Below are 21,070 nucleotides of genomic sequence, written 5' to 3' on the forward strand. Positions count from 1 at the left end.
TCGTCGTCATCATCATCATGATCATCATCCGCATCATCATCGTGATTCTCTGATAGAGGAATACTATCAATATTCTGTCCAGCAGTCCCGATCACAAATATTACTTTCTAATTAACCCCCTAAAAACTTTAACAAATTCTATATCCCCAAAAATTGTAAGAATAGTTTGGACCTGCAAGCTACGAGAGATACTGGAATAATTCGTCTTAAGCAAAATGCACTGAACTCTAGTGTTTTTAATGAATATATTTTCTCTCTTTATTTTAGTCAGTGAACAAGATACTTTAATAAAAATTACACTTTCTCGCACTCTGTTTCTGTCTGTGTGTGTGTCTCTCTCTCTCACACAAAACTATTCTAAAGTCCAGCGACTAAACCAGCGAATGTAGAATCTACGGGACAATGTATGTACAAAACGACAAAAACATAATAAGTTGACATTTGACCCGACAAAAACTTGACGCTTGTAAACACTCCCTTTTTTACAGTTACTGAAGTCGTCTGAATCCCACAAAAATAAACAGGAGTGCAACCACCAGCTAATCCTTGCAGGAAAAATACAACGAATTGACATCTTTTATTTCGCACTCGGAGACTCTCAGACACAACAAAGCGAAGTCGTACACAAACTTCTTTCAGGAACTTTTAGCCCTTTGACGAAGAGTTGCTAATGGGAGGCTTAGAGTAGGGAGGGGAAGAAAATTGGGCGGACCAACCACCCAGTCATTTCTCAGCGGATTGGCCAGGTTTAGCCGCGTGTCAGCCTCGTGGCAGGAAAAAGAACTCACGCTTAGGGATGAAGAGGCTGGTGACGGAAGGAGGAAGCGGTGCCAGAGAACAGCCCCGGCTCCGTGGGTTCCCCAGGTCCTGATTAGCCGTATAAGGACAGCCCCTTGCGCGGACAGGCGGGCACCGGTCGGTGCCGATATCATTATCCAATAAAGCACCCATCTGTCGCCGCCATATTGTCGACCCTGCGAGCTACAAGATGCAAGTGACCCCCACGACACGCCTGCCTAATCGTCAGAAGAGGTTACCGCCCCTTGGTACCCTCTCTCGCCGGCAGAGGACGCGCAGAGGGAGATCAGGCGCTGAACTTCCGCTTCGTCACCTCCGCCATTTTTAGCGCGGTTGAATGAAACAGGCGACATGTCGATGTCAGATTCTTGAAAGTAGATAGAATGTTGAGTTCATCTGTTCTGTCAGTCCGGGATAGACTGTCAACTCCCTGTAACCAGAAATCTCTAAAAGCTAGAAAAAAACTTACTGCATTGTAAACAAACTGCCCAACAACTATCTACACTAATGAGTGTACGTAAGCGTGCTTTTAATCTTCTAAAGTAATTTTTAAAATCCTTAAGTTTTCATTTCCCATTTCGCCATTTTCATTTATATTTCTTTTCTGGGGAAAAAGGGATAACTTTTTTTTTTTTTTGAATATTGATTGGTGCATAGTTTTCAAAACAAACAATACTCCCATAATGTTCTCTAATTCAGAGAACGTTTACTGTCATCCAGGAAGACGAAATTCAGAAGTTATTGGTTTGCCTAAAATGCTAAATAAATCTTTCCATGGAAATAATTCAAGATTAATACTAATCTCTTACTTTTGCTTCAGTGTTTTCTTCATCGCAGTCAAGTTCCCACACTAACGTTTTCTGCTCACTTTTGCAACTCAGTAACTGACCCAACTAATGGAACATTTTTCACTCCTGGACACAAGGTCTTATTTTTCGTGCGGGACTGCAGGCAGATAGCAGAGACGTTCTCTTGCCAAGAAATTAGCGCATACGAAGACGAAGGGGGAGGATAAAGGAACAGCAGGGGTCGCGCAGGAGACTTGAAAACCAATCAAAGAACGCCCTGGAGCTGCTGGAGGTGCGGGTTCCCGAGTCTTGTGTTTGATTCTGGCGTTGAGATGTCCCCTGCTTTGCTGATGAGAACCCGATAGGGTGTTTGCGTCTAGGCCCACATGTAAAAGAAGACATTAGAATATATCGGCAAATCTCCTCTGTCTCCTTGATCTCCGGTCTCCTCGGCCCAGTGCAATGTGCGCGAGGGTTACGCCACTGTAGTGGCCAATTGTCCTGTAACATCATACTGATTAGGCCGATTATTCTCTAACCGGGTGTCCTATGGCCTGACAATAGATTTTCAAAAACAGCAGCAGCGACAAAAACAACAACAACAACAACAAAGAGGGTTGATCATTAAAATACAATATATATGTAAGAAATTAGAGTTTACAAACTCTGTGAAATATTGTTGCAACTGCGTTCCGAATAATGGATTGTCTCACATAACAGGAATGAACCAACGGCTTTGCTCATTAAACAAAAGACAAAACTTTCTCTTTCTCTCTAAAACACACACCCGTTCTTCATTTTGAAGTTAGTGAATGCGCCTGCAGTTGTGTGGTTGAAGCATGCCAAGTGTGCGTTTGCGCGACCGTGTGTGTGTGTGCGGAGAACGGAAAGAGACGGAGACTAGTGTGACAGTTTGCGCAGGAAATCCAAGCGTGTAATGTGCAAAATGTCCCTTTGCTCCCTCCGAGATCTGATTGAGATCGGGTGCAGGAAGGCGTAAAGAAAACATTTTACTCTCGAAGTGAACCGAAAAAACGTTCCGACCTCGGTGTTCGTCTGATTTCTTGTGAAACTCTGTTTGCATGGTCTAGAAACCCTAGCTTGTTAAAGCCCTATCTTACTCTCAGTTACTACAGGCGGCAGCAAAATAAAAACCGACGGTTTATGAACAGAGAAAGTGTACGATGAACTAACAGAAATCTCAGCCTTGTTCCTTCCTGTATTTGAACAAGTTCTCTATCAAACCACCACTTATCCGCGTGTATTCAGTCTTTTGAAGGGAAACCGCTAAAGAATATCACTTTTGTTTAAAGCGTGTCAGACACCAGACATTGTAGCATCCATGTTGCTGCCGTTGTTTGCTCTGGTTGTACCCAGAACGAGTTTTCTGAAAGACTGTGTCCTCTTGAAGTCTGTGGCGCGCTTGTAGTCGTAGACGTGCTGGTCATCTCGGTGCTATTGTGCGAGGGCTCTTGTGCGCCGGTGGTGTCCAGCATCCTCAATGTGGTCAGTTGGCCGCACTAATGACCATTGTGGCCGCGTGTTGGAGGAGTTGCACGCGGAGGACGCGAATAGAAAGCTGACGACCATTCTCGCGAGATTCGGGGGAGCGGCGTGGGACGCCATGTCAGGTGTCCTAGCTTGCTTAGCTGCTCCTGCTTTGTGCGTGACACGTGAGAGCGCGGGCAACGAGACGAACAATAAACAAGCTGAATGCTGCAAATCGTAGGCGCACACAATTATGGGCAAAAGCGGTTTCTGGCAAACAACTGAGTTTTAAGAAAAAAAAGCGTTGAGTTTGCATGCTATAATCTCGTACAGAGTGATTCGTGATCCCGTATAAATCCTTCCCCATGTACTTCCTTCATTTTGCTCTCAAAAGGGACGACATGTTTTACCAAAATTAATCATGTATATGCTTGAAAGAAACAGTAAAATGTAATGTTTCTCTGGTGATATGATACCATAATGCATTCTTGTCAATACATTTTTCCTTTTATCAATTTATGCCAGCAGCATCTGACAGCTAAAGGACACTCAGTCGTCCCCCAAGTCCTCACATTATGAAATGGATAATGAACACTATTAGTAACTCACTCTAAACAATGTGTATGGTCTTAAGCGGCATTTGTAATAATTTAATATATTCTTCGCTTTGCTATTAACTAATTATAAGTAAAATTGCTGTTAGCTTATTTCCTTTCTTTGTACTCTAACTTCTTTGGTGCAAGAGTTTGCTTGTTTGCTTGCTAATTAGCTTCCTACTTCTAACTGCTTCTATAACAAATCTATGGTAATGAATTCTTGTATTTCGACTACAATGTCCACTTGCTCTTCATTTCTGGTAATAGCATTTTTACGCATGCGACAAGCAGAGAACTGATAACAAACAGTAGGCTCACATTCTCTTATTACTATCATCTTTTCTCTCTCTCTCTCTCTCTCTCTCTCTCTCTCTCTCTCTCTCTCTCTCATTATTTCCTTCCCTCTTTTAATTCTTCCTTCCTTCTTTGGTATAGCCAAGACACGGCCTTTAACGTTGTATAATTATTATTTAGCACCTTGGGAAATTACTCTAAAGAAAAAATACATGCTTTGCAAGCACCTACTGAACTTAGCAAAGCCTCGGGAAAGCTCATGAAGCTATGTCGGTCCCTTGACTACTCCCATCCGCTATGTCCGTCACTAATCTTGATTCGATCTGCTGTGTACATCAAAATAACTTTCACCCTGGGGATACTGATACGGCATGACCTGTCCACAGAGAAATCCCTGGCACAACTGCAAAGAACTGTTTCAGTAAAATGCCTCACACACCCCATGCAAATAACTGGAAAGCCGTTATCCTTGAGGAGGAGGAGGGATTGGTTTTTTTACGCCGAGCCAGGAGCTAAGACTATATCACAGCAAAGCAGCCAGTCCTGTAAACAGATGCCCCAATGCAAAGAAAGAACAGTGTGTCTTAGACGAAATCTGAACTCAGGACAGATAATCACAGTATTGGCGAGAGGCCCTAACCGTTGCGCCACCGAACCGGGCCCTGTTCATTGTAAGGAATGGTCAGCGAATGACTTTGCATCATGTCATCTGTTTTTTAGTTGTTGACCGTGGCTGCATTGCTGCTGATCTGGCCACCAAATTTCGCTATTGTTTTACCCTCAAACTAAGGCATAGGTTTAAAAGGAAATGGTTTAAGAAGTAAACTAAACGCCGAGATGAAATCACATGTCGATCTAATTATAGCGATAAATTCATGACAAAACATGGACAGCATACGAGGGACAGGAAAACAAATAACATGTGAACTATAAAATAATAAACAACCGTACTAAACAAAGAATAAAATCAAACACAGAAAACACAAAGAGGAACCAAATAAGAAGAACAAGGGCAGAGAGTAACATGATATTGCAAAAGGAAGGATGTGAAAAAAGACTAGCATTATGGGAAAGGTTGTCAGTACAATGTTTACAGTACAGTCAGGGATCTACAGGGCTGATGTAAAGTTGTTGGCATGGTGAGCGATACACCGCTTACATTGCTGTCAGAATAGCTGATCCATTGATCGTCATACCAAGCATCATACACTCTTATCATAATTACAAAAACGAAAATAAAAGTAATGTACTTTTTAAAATAACAGAAAGAATAATAACAACAACAGTGACAGCAAGTCCAGTTTCATTACTAAGTGACTTTGTTACGATCGTTTTGATTTGCTAATTTTCCTCAACCATTTATTCAGGATGTAATGAATAATTTTTTACAAAAATTTACCTTTCAATGTGCACGGAGCCGCAGTTATATTCTTGCTTGCACGAAAGAGCACTTGATTTTTTATTTTTTTTTTTAATCTTTACTTTTCTTGATTTCTCGATTATTTAAATTGTTTTCATTACGTCTGCAGAACTAACGTCTACTATTTAAAATATTATATAAACAATTATTTGCGATAGTTTAAGTACAATCACTCATCTGGTGCTCAAGCGAAATGAAACACGAGAAATATGACTGCCTCCAAACTGAATAATAGATTATACATTTTATTTCCAAAGCTTCTATAGTTGGCTGTTCGACTGGTTATTGACGTTTTATTTGGTGTCAGCAACTACTGATATATCACAGAGAACTAACCCAACTCTCTAAACAAGCCTACTTGTACTGAAAGCTAGATCTTAACTCACCATCCTCGCTGTTGGTGACCAGCAACCACCGGGCCTTTCTGAGAGCTAATACGGAGCACTAATTTCTGTACACACGCAAACTTATTTGTTGTCAAGAAATCTTTCTGAAGTATCAGATGAATGCTTTTATTTAAAACAAACGACTGCGAGAAAAGAAATGTTTGCATGGGACTAGAAGAAAAAAAAAAACGGATCAAAGCCACAGCATTCTCGTGCTCTGCCGTGATCGAAGAATTTGTATGCCACAAAAAAAAAAAAAAAAAAGGTCACTGTTTTTGTAGTCACTGTGTCATGGGTCATCCAGCATCATAGCCCGAACGCCATATGTCAACGTGCCAAGAGCACTCCCTGTCTGCTCCAGACACAAGGAAAGGGTAAAGATGAAAGAACGCTTACTTACAGCAGCCACTGTCTTCAGTTTAAATTACTCTCGAAGACAACCTATGGCCTCCTGTAGCAAAATTTTCTTAAATTTAGACCCTAATCGGAATCAACCAGTGAAATTATGGGTAAAATGTTTTTTGTATAGTTAATTAATCTAGTTACCGGTATGGTCTAGTTCTGCCAATTTGCGAGAGTCGGGAACAAAATTTGTAACGACGAGTTCTTCAGACTGTGATTAAGGGGAGACAGCCTTGTTTTACAAAGCAAAGCCGATACTGCTTTTCCCCCCTTTGAAGTCATCAGCACACTTATAAATCATAGTGTCGAAATTTAAACTCGGAGGTTTTATATTAAAAACAAACAACTAAACAAAAACAAAAAAAAAAAACTAGGACATCTTCCATGTATCTACAATACCATGTGTACAAAGTTTGACTGTTGTTTATATTGTGGGTTCCATTATTATTTCTTTTAAAAGACTGTACCTCGATCGATCCTCGATCTCTACCTCCACCGTACCCTCAGCATCCTGCAGGCTTTGACTTAGTGTGATGCTTTTGAACTGCTTCTCGATTTTGTTGTTGTTTTTGTTGCTATTGTTGTTTTTAATTTTTATTGTGTTTTATGTCTCTGTGTGTTTCGCAAAAAAAAAAAAAAAAAAAAAAAAAATCCAATTTGTCCCTTTAACCAAACTCACCATCTGAATTAAGCTGCTCCAGGAATGCTAAAGAAGAAAATACTTAAAGGTTGAATAAATGCAAATTTGAGTTTTGCGGGATACTTCACTACTTTAAAAAAATAAAACATTCCGTTTGTATTAAGCCAACTATTTGCCTTTCAATTTCGGTTAAGTAAATTTCCTGTTTTATCGAAGTATTGTACTAATCTGTTGTGAAAAAAAGTTATTTAAAGATTTCTAGACATATTGCTCACATTCCACCAGGTAAGTTTTTACCTTCACTTTCAAAAGTGTCGTACAGTTTTCAGCCACAAACCTCCACAGAAATAGACGTCTGGTATGTCGTCTGCTCTTCAAAAAAAAAACCAGAACAACAGTGGCTTCCCTTAGACTGCTGACCCCGATCTGACCCTGGGCTAAAGGTTAATGCACTCATGTCCGTGGTAATAATTCAAGTTTCGTAAAATATGCAACAAAATTTATAATTTATCACTAACCACTAACTGATTTGTTATTTTCTGTCATGTCTGCTTTACCAACTAACCATCAAAGATTATGTGTCCATAATCTTACAGAAAACGCTTTTAGTTTTAGTGTTTCTTGAAGTCTTTATGTGATTTGAATGTGCTGGATATTCTGAGTTTGGAATAGTGAGTTTGACCACACACAGCTAAAGTTCAAAGTGGATTATGTTCTAAAGTAGCCTACTTGCTACAAAGATACAAGAAAGCAATAAATCATATCAATCAGAAAGGTATCGTCCGGAAATATACTCAAAACTCAGGTCGCTTTGAAAGTTTATTTTTAAATAGTTATAAATGAGAAAATTTACTCACATGGCAAATTTTAGTTATCCATATCATAAAAATAAATTTAACTCTCAGGTAAAATGTTCATTTCATGTTAATTGAGCATTATGAAAAGGAGGCATTTTGAACAAAAATTTCACAAACCATTGTTGCATTGTATACTTTCTTTTGGAGCACAGTTGCCAAAAGTTTTGCACATTGCAAGGTACTTCCATTAAAGTTGTTAAGAGCCTGGAGAGTTTTTAAAATAATATCGTGGTTTTCTTTATTTTCTTTTATGAGGCCTAATTAAAATATGCCAATGTCAAAATTAACATCACATCACTAATGGAAAACAAACAAGAAGCAATGGCAATTGTAACAATGTATAACATGTAAGCATTTTTCCAAAAATGAAAGTATTTGGCATCAGGTCCACAAACCACCAAAACTTAATCTTCAGGATGATCCAATAATTTTATCCATTTTGATAAATCATCCACTCCTCCATTCACTCTTATTCATTTCTCATTCAGAAAACAGTGATCATAAAAATCAACAGTATACCACAAACTGCCCTATGCTCCACTGGGGGTGATTAGGAAGAAGAAGAAGAATACCACAAACTACTTGAGTATACAATGATTCTGGGTGTAAACAATTGCATCTCATTACTTTCGTAACACAACAAATGCATATATTTTTTTATCAACCTTCTAGTCTCATCCACAGAATTTCATTTGTCACCCCTAATAATATCCTAAAAACAAAGTCTGTTTGCAACCTAAATGCAAGCAAATGTCAAATGCTTGACCAAGTTTGGCAGAGTTGTGTGTGAAGGTACAGGCAAGCAATTGTTTATGTGGAGAACATTTGAATACTGAAACTTTGGTCAACATGCCAAGCAAAGTTTAATTCTGTTTACCAGTACAATGGGACTTGAAAGCACTTCAGAGGCTTAAGCTCTTTGCCAATATAAGAACATTCTTAAAATATCTGTGAATGAATCTCCATGTGTGAAATATTTCAATTTTATTTCATGCAACACTCAAAGATAAAGAAAAATATAACATTTCAGATAAAGCGTATTTGTGACAATTTATCGAGTTCTTAGCTGGTCATATTTTGCATCTATGAACACTGAAGACTTTTATTTTTTGACTGCCTGATATGTGATGAGACATACAGGTGTCACTTGCTCAATGTTAAAGACAACATATTCCTGACATAGAAGTGCTTCTGGAGACTCTCTACCCCAATGGCATAGTCGTCCAGGTACCTGCATGTTATCACAAAATTTGATGATGTAAAACTCTGTAAATGATTTTACTCTCTCCTTCTCTCTATGATTTTGGCTTTTGTTTTCTTAATAAAATAAATTAATACTTGAATAATGAGCATCTGCAGATGAGAAATGCCTCACCCAAATTTTGTGATAAATCTGTGATTGATTCTAATGTCTAAGTAGATACTTTTACCATAAAGAATAAATTTGAATGATAAACAATACAATTGGTCTTTACACACTCACACATTCACCCACCTATCTTCCACCACCCCTTCCACACACACATACACATACTCTGTTTTTTTTCCTTCTTATTTTTGTTAATATTTACGAAACCTCTTCCTTCATTTCCTTTGATATTACTGTCAACTATGTAGACTATTAATGCAATTTCACTCACAATTATTGAGTCCATTCCATCAGAAGGCTTTTTACGAGTTCTGTCACTTTTGGTTATTGTTTCCACAGCACCCAATCCTACCTCAGCCAACACCAGTTTTCCAAGCTGTTGAGTTTTATGCATCAAAATCAAAATTTCAATTATTGTGCTACAAATATATATCCAGAGAGGTTCAGAAGTTAAGAGAATTTCAATCAGCCTCATATTAGCTTAATCATTCTGCTTATGGTGGTCAGTGGCTCACTGAACAAAATTAAGTAACAGGATCTATGTAACTCTAGGGTGTAGTCTTCATCAAGGGCTGAAATTAAATATCTTACATACAGCAAACATTAAGTGTTCAAGAATATTCTGAACACTGTGACCATGAACTTTGATCATACCATGTCCAAGACCAAAATGTATATGATGGTACTACTAAAAAAAAAAGATTTTAAATTGATACCAATCCATACCATTAAGAACTAATCCAAACCATTTATAAACTAAACATTTTTCAATACTTACAGCAGAAAACTGAGCTGCTTTGGATGGATGCTTTGAAAAATACAAGCCATACCCATACTCTCCATGTGAAAAATCTGCAGATAAAAGATTTGCTTGTTTCAGGAAAAACAACTACTTAATAATGCCACTGTTTAACTGTTTCTTTGTATTGACATTAAAAGACAATAATTTTTTTTTAATGTAATACTGCTGATGGTCACAAACAATGAATAATGTTAATGCTGTCACAAGACTTCTTTCAGAAATTTTACAGGCTTATATTAAGAGACTGTAATATTGTCAAGCAATAACTACCCTTTCTGTAAAAATCCAGTCTTCAACACCTGCATTTCTTCAAAATGTCAAAGAAGAACATCATACAGAAAGCTCACTGAATAATGTGAAAAGACTATCTTTTTTAGAAGGACCCACCTTCCTGTAAGAATCCAGTCTTCAACACCTGTGTACAGCGATGGGGTTTCTCCAGAGTGCCACAGAAGTATAGTTGTGTCACAAAGTCTGGATTAGCCATGCTTTTGAGGGTTTTGTGAAATCTTTCTATGATATTCTGTGGTAAGGAAGCCTGCATTGCAGACAGTTTAATATTAAATAGTATACTCTTTGCATTTCTGCCGTCAGTTAATTTCAGGATATTCTAAATGTCACATCAAAATAAAAATCTTTACATGACTTAAACATGTCAACAGTACACATCTTATAAACTCATTCTATAATCTTCTACTAAACAGAAACTAAACCAAAAAAAAATACAAGAAAAAATGATTTGAAGGTGGGTTCCTTTTAATTAACACAACCTGGGAAAGTAGTGCTTCAACTTCTCAGAAATCATCCAAAATCTGATTTACACAAACTGTATGCACAAACATTGCATATTTTATCACCAATACAAAAACATGCAATTAAATGAAATAAAAAATTTGCAAACCTTAATTACAGAAGTAGCTTCATACTTCATAGTAAGACTTTTGTCTGTAGACATGTCCAACTGGAAGCGTGTGGAAATGTCAAAGCATGTGAGCAAATCCTCCGTCTCACTTGCTGCTGAGGGCTTGCTGCTTTCTTGCTGCTGGGTTAAGTGCTGAGTCTCAACTGTTCTCAAAATAAAAACATTGTAAATGTTATGTTGCAGTAAGTCATACTGGGTCAAGGATAGGCTGACACCAATAAAAACTTTTGTATTTACACTGAACATATACCTAAGGATGTTTGAAAAGCAAGCATATAGCTTAATGGACATTTCTTGCTCAATTCAGGAAAAAAGTCCCATGTGTTTCTTTTTTTGTTTGGTTTGTTTTTTGTTTGTTTTTTTTGTTCTTTTTTTGTCTGACTGAAGCATAGTACTCTATATCATTGCATTTTACCTGTATTATTTTTTTGTTACCTGTTTCTGACAAGCTGCCCTGAGAAATGTGCATATTTTCCAGCGAAATACACTGACGTATTAGGCTTTGGATCAGTGCTTCTGTCTTTATCTCATTGTCTCCATTATCTAGGATGCAATTACAATTTATATGAATTAGACGCATTAAGGGAGTTAATAATAGTGTGAATCTTACTGTTAAATAATATTATAACATTCCCAAAATCACGTGTCACTTGATAATACGGATCTTAATTTCTGTTTTTTGTGCACTACTCTACTACTACTTACAAATAATGCTTTGAAAAACAACTTATCATTATTTCTAAAATGCTAGAATAACAGTTATAGAATTTAGAGGAATCCTAAAGATCTCAAATGCTCATTGTGGAGTGATCTACAAGTCTGTTTCAAGCAAACGTGAAGCAGATAGTTGCCATACCATTTTGACAGCATGATGCCACACCTGTTAGCTCTGCATGGTTTCCATCAGTGCTTGAAGCTGTATCAGTTTTGAATGCATTGCATGCTGTCTCAAGTTTGAATATCAATAAACTGTGCTCTGAAACAAGAAGAAGGAAACTGCAAAAGCATGCTCCAAGCAGTCATCCTACTGAATAAGATAACCTACTACAAATCTGTAATGCAGCAATTACTGTATAGTTAAAATATTACTTTTTATATAATGCGACATGCTGATACAATATGTGAGATGTTAAGTTATCAAATTTATGAGAAAAAAAATCTTTTGGAACAGTTGCAGGGTCCTCATGTAAGACAGTAATTCCATCTTCCAGATGAGGGATCATAAAATTATTGCCATGTTGCTGATGTGTAGACTTGAAAGTCACTTAATTGTCCCTGTAACTGGAAAACTACCATCTCTCCCACCAACAATGACTGGGGACTCGAAAGGCTGAACAGCCCTCTCCAATTCATGCACAATCCTTTGGATTTCTGTGATCACTACTATCAGGCTAAAAGACCATAATCACTGTAATTTTTTTTAATGGTGCAATAACTCTGCATCCCCAACATATTTCTTTAACACACATTACTTGGGGTAGTTAGCTTATTCCTTGTTACTCCTCGACAGGATGCCCAATGGTGTTGTGGTTAGAAACACTCACTTGTCATTACTGAAGTGAGAAGCTCAGAGTAGAGATCTCATCTCTGGACACTGTATGTAACACCTGTCTACTGGCTGGATTGTCTCCTGGTTTCCTCCACCCTCCCTCTCCTCAAAATCACCTCAAGGTGGAAGCAGTTACCTACTAAATCAACCAACCTACTGGAGGAGCGCAGGGCTACAGATACTGTTACAGTTTCTGGTGTTTTGGGGTTGTTAGTCCAAAGCAAAACTACATCAAGGAGAGCCAGGGTGCAACATTTCAGTCTGGCCTCCATGACCGACCTGTTCAGTTTGGTTAGACCTGCCAACTCTGTGGATCAACAAGGTTCGCAAGCCACCATACCATTACAAGGTAAATTGAAACCAATTGGTGGTGGTTACGTGGGGTAATTAGTTCTTCATCAGGTGAGTACATGAGATAATTTCCTGGGCAAAATCTTGGGAGATCAGCAATACTAACCACTGATTAGCTCAGATTGAAAGGGGGTATATATATATATGTAAATATTTACAAGGGGAAAACCACAAGATGCATTCATTCACCTTTTCACCAAAAGTTGCATAAAGACTATCATCGATAGAATGCTAAAACTTCCATGCTTACCTGCACTCAGTTTATCTCTTCTTGCTTTTTCATTTTCTTTAATTAATATGCTCAGAAGATCACTCTGCTTTTTAATCTGAACAAATAAGAGCAGTGCTGTAGGATTTTCAAACATATGAATAATACATTTTTTTTATTACAACAATGAAGTGGAGACTTCAGGTCCTTGAATAACCTACAAGGTTCAAATCTTAAAAATCATGGCACTATCGGTACATGTACTTACAAAGTTTAAAGTTTTCATCAAAAAGGTCTGTCCACCACTCTAAGAGAATCAAAACCACTACTACTATTTAATATACAATTGAATTATTCACCCATCTGGATAATGGCTGGCTAAAGATAGGGCAAGAACTTCAAGAACCACCTTAAACGATTTAATAGATGCTGTTTTGATGGTTTGGTGCCATTTCCTATAGCAAGAACTTTTTAAAAAGACACTACATATTAAAATGAGCATGCATGCAGCTCTGCCTCAATCACTGCTACTCCCAGCATCTAAAAAATGCACTAAAAAGAATGAAACTGTGCTTACAATTTTTTTTAGTTGGGTTATCTCGTGACGCATTTTTGTGACACAGCATATCTGGTTCTGGTATGCTTCCAGGGTTTTTCTTTGCCTGCAATTTCACATTTTATTTAATCCATTTCAGGCAGTTTCAAACTTTCCAGGAAGAACAATCACCTACAATAATATCAAAGACTTCATAGACAACACATCACTGATACACGCATACCTGCAATAAGATTGTTAGTTTCTTGGTGTTTATACAAAGTCAGCAACTTATACTACCTTGTGACAAGTATTGCATGCAGAAAAAATATGTGTGTTTGATAATGGATCAAGAACCACTACCTACAATTGTCCCTGTCATAATGTTTACAAGTAAATATTAGTTATAATCTCTACCTACACTGATGAACAGCAATGAAATGTTTCAACAAATTTTAAGTAAAATAGAATTTTCATCTTTAGCATTTGGCAAATTTCTTGAAATCTTTATTCCTACAAATTATATGCCATCTGCTACAATAGCTATGTGATACAGCAGCAAAATAAGAAGTGAAAAAATGTCCTCTTTACAGAAAGACCCAACGAAATTCTTTGTAATTCTTATAATTATATAAAACCAATGGAAATTACTGCCCTCAGATCAACATCAACAGCTCCTAAAAAACAGATAAAAGACCCACTTTTCTATTTGTGACCATTTCTATCATTTTTTTATTATTATTACCATTTGCTGAATTCTTCTTCAACTTCACACAATTCTGGATCCTTCTTGCTGACATCAGTCAATTCAAACATAAAGCTCCTGCAATGATACAACAATATATCCCAAAAATTCAAACATGATCTGCTCTTTGTTTGCGAATTTTTCATTATCACATGTGAACTGGAAATTCTCCCATAAAACTTAAACACTGTTATTGCACTCTTAAGAGCATAAGATTTTAATGCTAGATTATTCTCACTGTAGTCATCAAAAGTTAAAAATTCTCCCAACAAATCCCTGATAAAAGTCCCTTTAAAACTTTCTAAACTAGACAATAAGGATAATTGATTCAAAATGGCTACATGAGTGCATGTCCTGCAGTGCAGTATAGACAGCAATGCCTGATAATGACATCTCAAAGAAATGTTCACCTTTCAGCATGCAGACATCAATAACATATCATTACCTAACAGTGGCATCTCATGCACAAGTATCTGTTCACCATACAGACTCTGTAAACCAGACATCATTCGTTCACCCATTTGTTCTTGATTGGTGCCGGTTGTTTGGAGGAGCACATAGACACAGCAACTGACAAGGCCCATCACTCACGCCTGTTTTAGTGAGCAAACAGCCTGAACAGGATGATCAGTCCACTCCATTGAGTTCATAAGCCAGTTCTTTCTCTGGCCACTGTGGCATCCAATGCCAAGGTAACTTAAAAGACAGTCTTTGACAGTGTTGTGTTGGGTCACACAGCCAAACCAGACCAGCTCATTTCATTTGACTGTTGAAAGTAGGGGTTCCTGATGTCCTGTGAGTGAAGTGACCTTGCTTTTTACAAAGTCATTGGTTTTATGTTCTTTTGTGCGAGATCCAGAGCAGCATCCTCAGGCACTTGTTCTCGAATGCCTTGATTCTCCTCTCCATATCGGCAATAAGAGTCCATGTTTCACATCCATAAAGCAGGATAAGTACTGCAAGGGACTTGTACAGATTGTACTTTGTAGTAAACCTATATCATGGCTGTGCCAGATTCTTTCCAGCCTAGTTATTGCTGCTGTTGCATATATGTCATGAAGCTGCCGTACCTTAAAGCTGCTTAACCAGACATCTTCACACGTCCAAAGACTACCTAAATACATGGGGATAACCTTCTAAACTTAAAATTTGTAACTTAATTTTCAAGCACAGATCTGAATGACTTTTATAACCAATGCAGAAGAACACTCACTTAATTATTCTCTCAATGTAAATTCAAATGTTGCAAACATTTATTTTACTGTTTTGTTTTGGTTTTTTTTACTTACCTGAGAAACCTGGAAGGTAGCACATAAGAGTACAGTCTGTAAACTGCTCTGCTAGTTCACTGAAAGTGTTAGAAATGGAAATATAATGAATGTAAACAGACTGCACCAGGTACAAAAAAAAATATTGACTAAAGTAATGTCATTAATCACATTAAATATTTTAGTGAATAAAGTTCATAACATTTTATAAGTGTTACTTTATGAGCATATGTTGTTTGTTTCATATTTTTAAAATATTGTATTTCGTGTGTTATGTGAATAAATGTTATTAAAAAAAGTTCATAAAATGTTCCATTAACATTTTATTTATGATTATGACTTAATTTAACATGTCATAAACACTCTATGGTATCAATAAAGCATTATTACAGCAATAAAAATATTAGTACTAAACATAATAAAACCACAAAATGTTACATCATCAGATAGATTTTTTTCACAATATTGAATAAACTATATAAAGATACCTATAAACCATAGTTTGCTTGCTAAATATCCATCAGATTTTGTATTGAAAAACTAAAACAAAAATATGGATAAAAGTTAAGCTAACCTCCATTTGCTGTTCAGGACCACATCATCTGAAAAGCCATATTTCTTGAAAAAATCAATGGCTGAATTGTCAGCATGGACTACTACTGCATCATAATGGCCAACAACAGTGGGATCCATGCATTTCTGTCACACAAAAAGCTTTACTGTTGCCATGTATCCTCACTGAGATTCTAAAAATGTCATGTTGAATATTGACTAAGTGCTTGATGCAAAATAAAATGATGAAAAATATAAAGAAATCTATTTGATTAAATTGTCGCTATAATGCTATGCCTTTTAGAGTTGAACGACAGCAAATGCCTATTTCCTTCCATATATGACAGTGGCTATTGAAATAACACATTATCTCTCTTATTACTAGTGCATGCAACTCACAGACAGTAGATATTTTCCCATGCAGAATTTCTGTGCTCTTTTCCGTACACTGATAAGTGTCAAGTGTACCACTCGTTCTTTATGCTGGCAACTGAAACAAACATAGTAACTTCAAACACCAAATATAAGCAAAAGAATTATATAATTTAATTTTCTGATAAATCGTTTTACTTCTTCACATTTAACTTCCTCCCTAGTTTGTGATAAAATTTCTACTAGTTTAGGGAACATTTGTTTCCAATGATAGCATTCAAAGGTACAAAGAATAAGGCTAAAAATAAAAAAAAAAAACATAATGGAAACTTAAGTGTTCATAATCTTTTGAAAAATGCAATCATGATGATGATGATGATGATGTAGTTTTATAGCGCGCCAGTATCCGCATCACAAAGATGCGCTCAATGCGCGGTGATCCCAGCAGCCACCAAACTGCAGGTCAAATGAAAACTTCAAAAAAAAAAAAAAAAAAAAAATTCACATGGAGGTAAAACGGTTGCTCAAATTCAATTGTTTCCAAGTCAGCTTAGGCATTTGTTATACTGAAAGGAACTTATGAACTTGGAAAACAATAAACTGCCTGCTGACAATTGTACATGATGGACATGTACAACTGACAAATAAAAAACATACAAATGATTGCAAACAAACATGTACATGTGAAAACACATGCAGTGAATGCACAGGGTCTAACACTAACAAGACATACATACTAAAAAGCCTTACGCATATTTCTTTTCAAAAGTTGCACACCCAAGGAGCCTAGTCTCTATCCCTACTTGATCCTCTGTGATGGCACCTGAGTTACTTTCACGTTCCAGTCTTCGACTAGCTACCTTTTTTACAAAAGTTTTCACTCCACGGGAAAAGTCTTCCTCTTCCTCTTCCTCTTCCCTGGAAGGTGATACAAGAGAAATGATAGTTCCTGTCAACAATGCCTCAAAAAAGTAAAAAATATATATCTTACCATAGAGAAAAGGGAGGTAATTCTGTGCATCACAGGGGCATCAATCACAGATTTGCCACAAACAAAGGAGTATATATTCATTGTTACAATCTGAAGATGTAAATAAAGTGATCCACAACAAATTCTTTCAAACAGCAACACTTTAAACTTTTAACTTCACACTTGGCAATGGAATTTTACGCACACTTAGCAGACGGATGTTATCTAATTGGCACAATGACAGATCTAAAGTATTTAAGAATTAGATGTGATCTAATTGTCATAATGATCTCACTCCTCTTCATTTTCTGCCTCCTCCTCCTCCTCCTCTTCTTCCTCTGTGTCACTGTACACATCTTCAAACATACTGGATTTTTCATGATCATCATCAAGAACATCATCTTCTTCATCTTCTTCCTGTCCTTCGTCATCATCCTCATCACTTTCTTCTTCATCACTTTCCACTAAATGTTCATCAGCAGCATTTTTTTCTTCCTTTTCTTTGTCTCTCCTAAGCTTCTCTTTCTTCCTCCTCTTTTCCAAGTCTGCAATTGCGTCTGACAAAGCAACAAAAAAAAACAACAGTTTGATATAAACTACACATTTCTTTCTCCTTTAATGTCTTTATGCTTCCACAGAGACATGACTTTACAATATAGAGCATAACAATTATTTTTTTCTTTGACCTTTTAAGCACATTTTTTTTAAATCACCCAGACTTACACTTAGAGCTTTCCTTTTTGAGCATTAATGCCTAGGCATTTAAATATGATCTCTTATTGCAAGAGTGGTTATACATTATGCCAGCATCATTATCAACTTGCACATGCATTTCTCACATATAAAAATATCACTGTGCATGTGTGCATATACATACATGCATGCACAATATATGCTACAAGTAAAACAAAATGTGTTTATAAATTCTACATTTAGACATAGCAATGTGTTTTGCATAAATATATGACTACATGAACTTTTCCATATAAAAATGCAGGTTATTGTACAGATTTAATTCAGGAATTGTAATTAGTCTGAAACAATATACATGTATAATAGTACATAAACTTGATTTATTAGCTCCCTTCCATATACACAGTTATATCCTATTTCTCTCATCTTGAAAAGAGGCTGTCGTTTTACATAAATTCTGTTATATCTCATATTTATGGCAATCATATAATAAATAATTTAGTAAAAAGAGCATTTGAGGTTAATGCCCAAAGATTAGATTCTCTGATATTTATATAAATAATATTATTAGAATAAGTTACATACCTTTCACATCTCTAACAAGCAGAATTGTGCGTGCCCATTTCTCACAAATTGTGCTGTACAAACAATCTGCTGTCATATCACTCAGATTAACATCATACAACCCTACAACAGCATGAAGAAGATCTCGATTGGAAATCTGAAAGACAAAAATTGTTTTTATTTAAAATTTCCTACGAAAAATGACAAAATAATTTTTCATTGCTTAGTTAAAGTGATTTTGAATTTATATAAAGAGTGGACGTGCTAGAAAATTTTAATTTTGTAAAGTTTTCTTCATCCTTGTATTTCTTATTTCACATTTTAATACAAAGTTATCCAGTTTGGAAAGCATAATTCAGATCCTCACTTATTCTAAATGACTAACATATCCACACCTCACACCTTTACTTTTACATCTAGAATAATTGTACGTAAATCCTGAGAAAATATTATGAGGAAATTGCAGGAACCATGGAGAACCTGCTTAACAAAGTGATAACAAAAGTCAACACAGTTGTAAGTTTTTAACAGATGGTGCTTATATTTATTGTTAAATATTATTTCTCATGACAATCATGTAACATGAATTAAACCTGGTAGTAGATTTATTTATTGGTAGATTTAGTGGTACCAATATTCCAGTCTTCATGAAAGTCGAAACAAATGCTTCTTTGACTGTTGGCCCGATTTTCTCAAATTGTAATAAATGATATACGTATATTTTTAACGCACCCCTGGAATAACGCCGCTTTCTTCTGACACTTGCCCAAGATCCAAGACTCTACGAAAATCAACGATAACGGGAAAAGCACAAATAGTTTCTCCAGTTTTGTTTTTGAATGTTTGCTTTTCTGCCAGCTGGGATCCAGGCCTGCCAAAGCAGTCTACCATATTTGTTCTGGAGTCTGTATCAAGGTCCAGCATGCTTTGAGCACTCTCTTTCGCAGCAACGCTTTTCGTAGCTGATTCGCCTACGGTATCGCCTTCCGCCATCTTGTCAACAGTTTAGGTCCGCAGTAAATCTCTACGTGGTTACTTCCCCCCAACACCCTCCACGGTGTCTTGACTATCTCCCCTGTCCTATCGAGTCATCGCTGATGTAGAACCTTGGGGAACCCACGTTTCTTGTTTAATCCTCCTCACATACTGTCACATATACTCAGATTTATTACATTAGGTCATGCACCATTATTTTAGTCTCCTTTTAGATAAACGGGTGGTGAAAATTGTTTTTTAATTCCTTTAACAGTCGAATATAGTTGCGGTTCAGTGTAAGCATCATGTAACATGTTTTTCTGCGTCAAGATATGTAACAATCTACTACTAATATAAACTAAACGAAATTACTGCATTTTAAAAGGGATATAATCTTAGATTATTCTTTAAAGTTTATTAGCAATTTTCAGTGACGAGGAAGGTGTAATTGTCAGATAATGTCCCCATATTGAGATACGCCCTCTGCGAGAGAAAAATAAAACATAGAAATGATAGCAAAACACACACACACACAATCGAACGTCACCCATCAACAAGTACACTGATCTTTGTCCTCGTAACAATGCAGCCATATATTGATAAGCGCAAAGTCCAGGCGTCTGATATGTGTGCATAAGTACACTGGCGCCAGTTCCCCCACGAAAATGGGTCGGTCACACCCACCGTCAATGAGTGTACGGCGTCCAATAGTTGTTCCCGCTTCGCTGGTATTCAGCCAATCGGTTGACAGCAGCTGACCTACTCCCACTCGGTAATCACAAACCAAGCGCGTGGCTAATGTGACGTGTGACCCACAAGACGTCTCGCGACACTGCATCCAAGGGCAATACACTGATTACATCATCACCCCCCCTATTGCCGAGACGATAAAGACAAAGAGCATAATTATCTGTGTAAACAGTGCAATCTTCTATTTTAAAAAAATTGAGATTACGATTAGAAAGGATCACCACCGTCCACACTGACCGCTACGCGCCAGCCTCAACCCTGTTAATATGCACAGCTCTTATATATATATACCTATGGTTTCAAGACGACCACTTGAAAAGAGGGTTGTCTGGGTTTATTGTACTGATAGTGTAAATACAACGTCTTGTAAAATTCTATTCAGCAATTTTGATGAAGGTTTTTCCTCCGTTTCCCAACCCGGAAGGAAAACCCGCAAGTGTATAGGTTAACTACTTATAGGCAGAAACGGAAGCTGCATGGTAAATAACGACAGACCCTTTAACTGTGGAGTAATTAACCACGCACTTTATAGTCTGACTATTCCACCATTGCTTTTTCACATTGTTTTAGTAGGCAACTGGGTGATATTTAAAGATACTGTGTGGCAGATATCTAGGGTACGTAAGAATAAAGCTTTTTTAATCACACGGAGCTGAAGACTCATCAACAACATCCCTCTAGTCCGACCTTCACGGGGTGACATCTCAAGGTGATGATGGGAGCGTGACGTTGATGGAAAGTTTCACGATCTCCTCCACGTCAGCGGATGGGTGGGC

At 37.0% G+C, this 21,070-nt stretch overlaps 1 protein-coding gene and 1 long non-coding RNA gene across 2 annotated transcripts; both read right to left on the reverse strand.

The window, feature by feature from the left end:
- Positions 1–337: 337 nt before the first annotated feature.
- LOC112573862 lies at positions 338–7,149 on the reverse strand. Its single transcript, XR_003101292.1, has 3 exons — positions 7,110–7,149; positions 1,608–1,962; positions 338–1,228 (listed from the first exon to the last, which is right to left on the reverse strand). It is a non-coding gene; the product is annotated as an uncharacterized LOC112573862 (long non-coding RNA).
- Positions 7,150–7,623: 474 nt separating this feature from the next.
- On the reverse strand, positions 7,624–19,625 carry LOC112573769. Its single transcript, XM_025254362.1, has 18 exons — positions 19,302–19,625; positions 18,591–18,726; positions 17,608–17,869; positions 17,093–17,260; positions 16,370–16,460; positions 15,993–16,117; positions 15,440–15,498; positions 14,972–15,053; positions 14,151–14,228; positions 13,448–13,532; positions 12,913–12,988; positions 11,619–11,738; positions 11,198–11,305; positions 10,742–10,905; positions 10,228–10,378; positions 9,817–9,890; positions 9,310–9,414; positions 7,624–8,900 (listed from the first exon to the last, which is right to left on the reverse strand). The coding sequence occupies exons 1-18, from the start codon at positions 19,560–19,562 to the stop codon at positions 8,772–8,774; spliced, it is 2,274 nt and encodes a 757-aa protein (XP_025110147.1). The 5' UTR covers positions 19,563–19,625; the 3' UTR covers positions 7,624–8,771.
- Positions 19,626–21,070: the final 1,445 nt, after the last annotated feature.

Source organism: Pomacea canaliculata, linkage group LG10 (genome assembly GCF_003073045.1).
Source record: "Pomacea canaliculata isolate SZHN2017 linkage group LG10, ASM307304v1, whole genome shotgun sequence".
Classification (NCBI taxonomy): domain Eukaryota; kingdom Metazoa; phylum Mollusca; class Gastropoda; order Architaenioglossa; family Ampullariidae; genus Pomacea; species Pomacea canaliculata.

Bases quoted from the DNA above. Each gene is read 5' to 3' on its own strand.
- LOC112573769 (XM_025254362.1), bottom strand. From the start codon at position 19,562: ATGGCGGAAGGCGATACCGTAGGCGAATCAGCTACGAAAAGCGTTGCT. The intron at 14,229-14,971 runs GTAAAAAGCAAG...GTATCATTGCAG, and splicing joins AACATAAAACCAATGACTTT to GAGCTTTATGTTTGAATTGA. The intron at 12,989-13,447 runs GTAAGCACAGTT...TTATTTGTTCAG, and splicing joins TAACCCAACTAAAAAAAATT to ATTAAAAAGCAGAGTGATCT.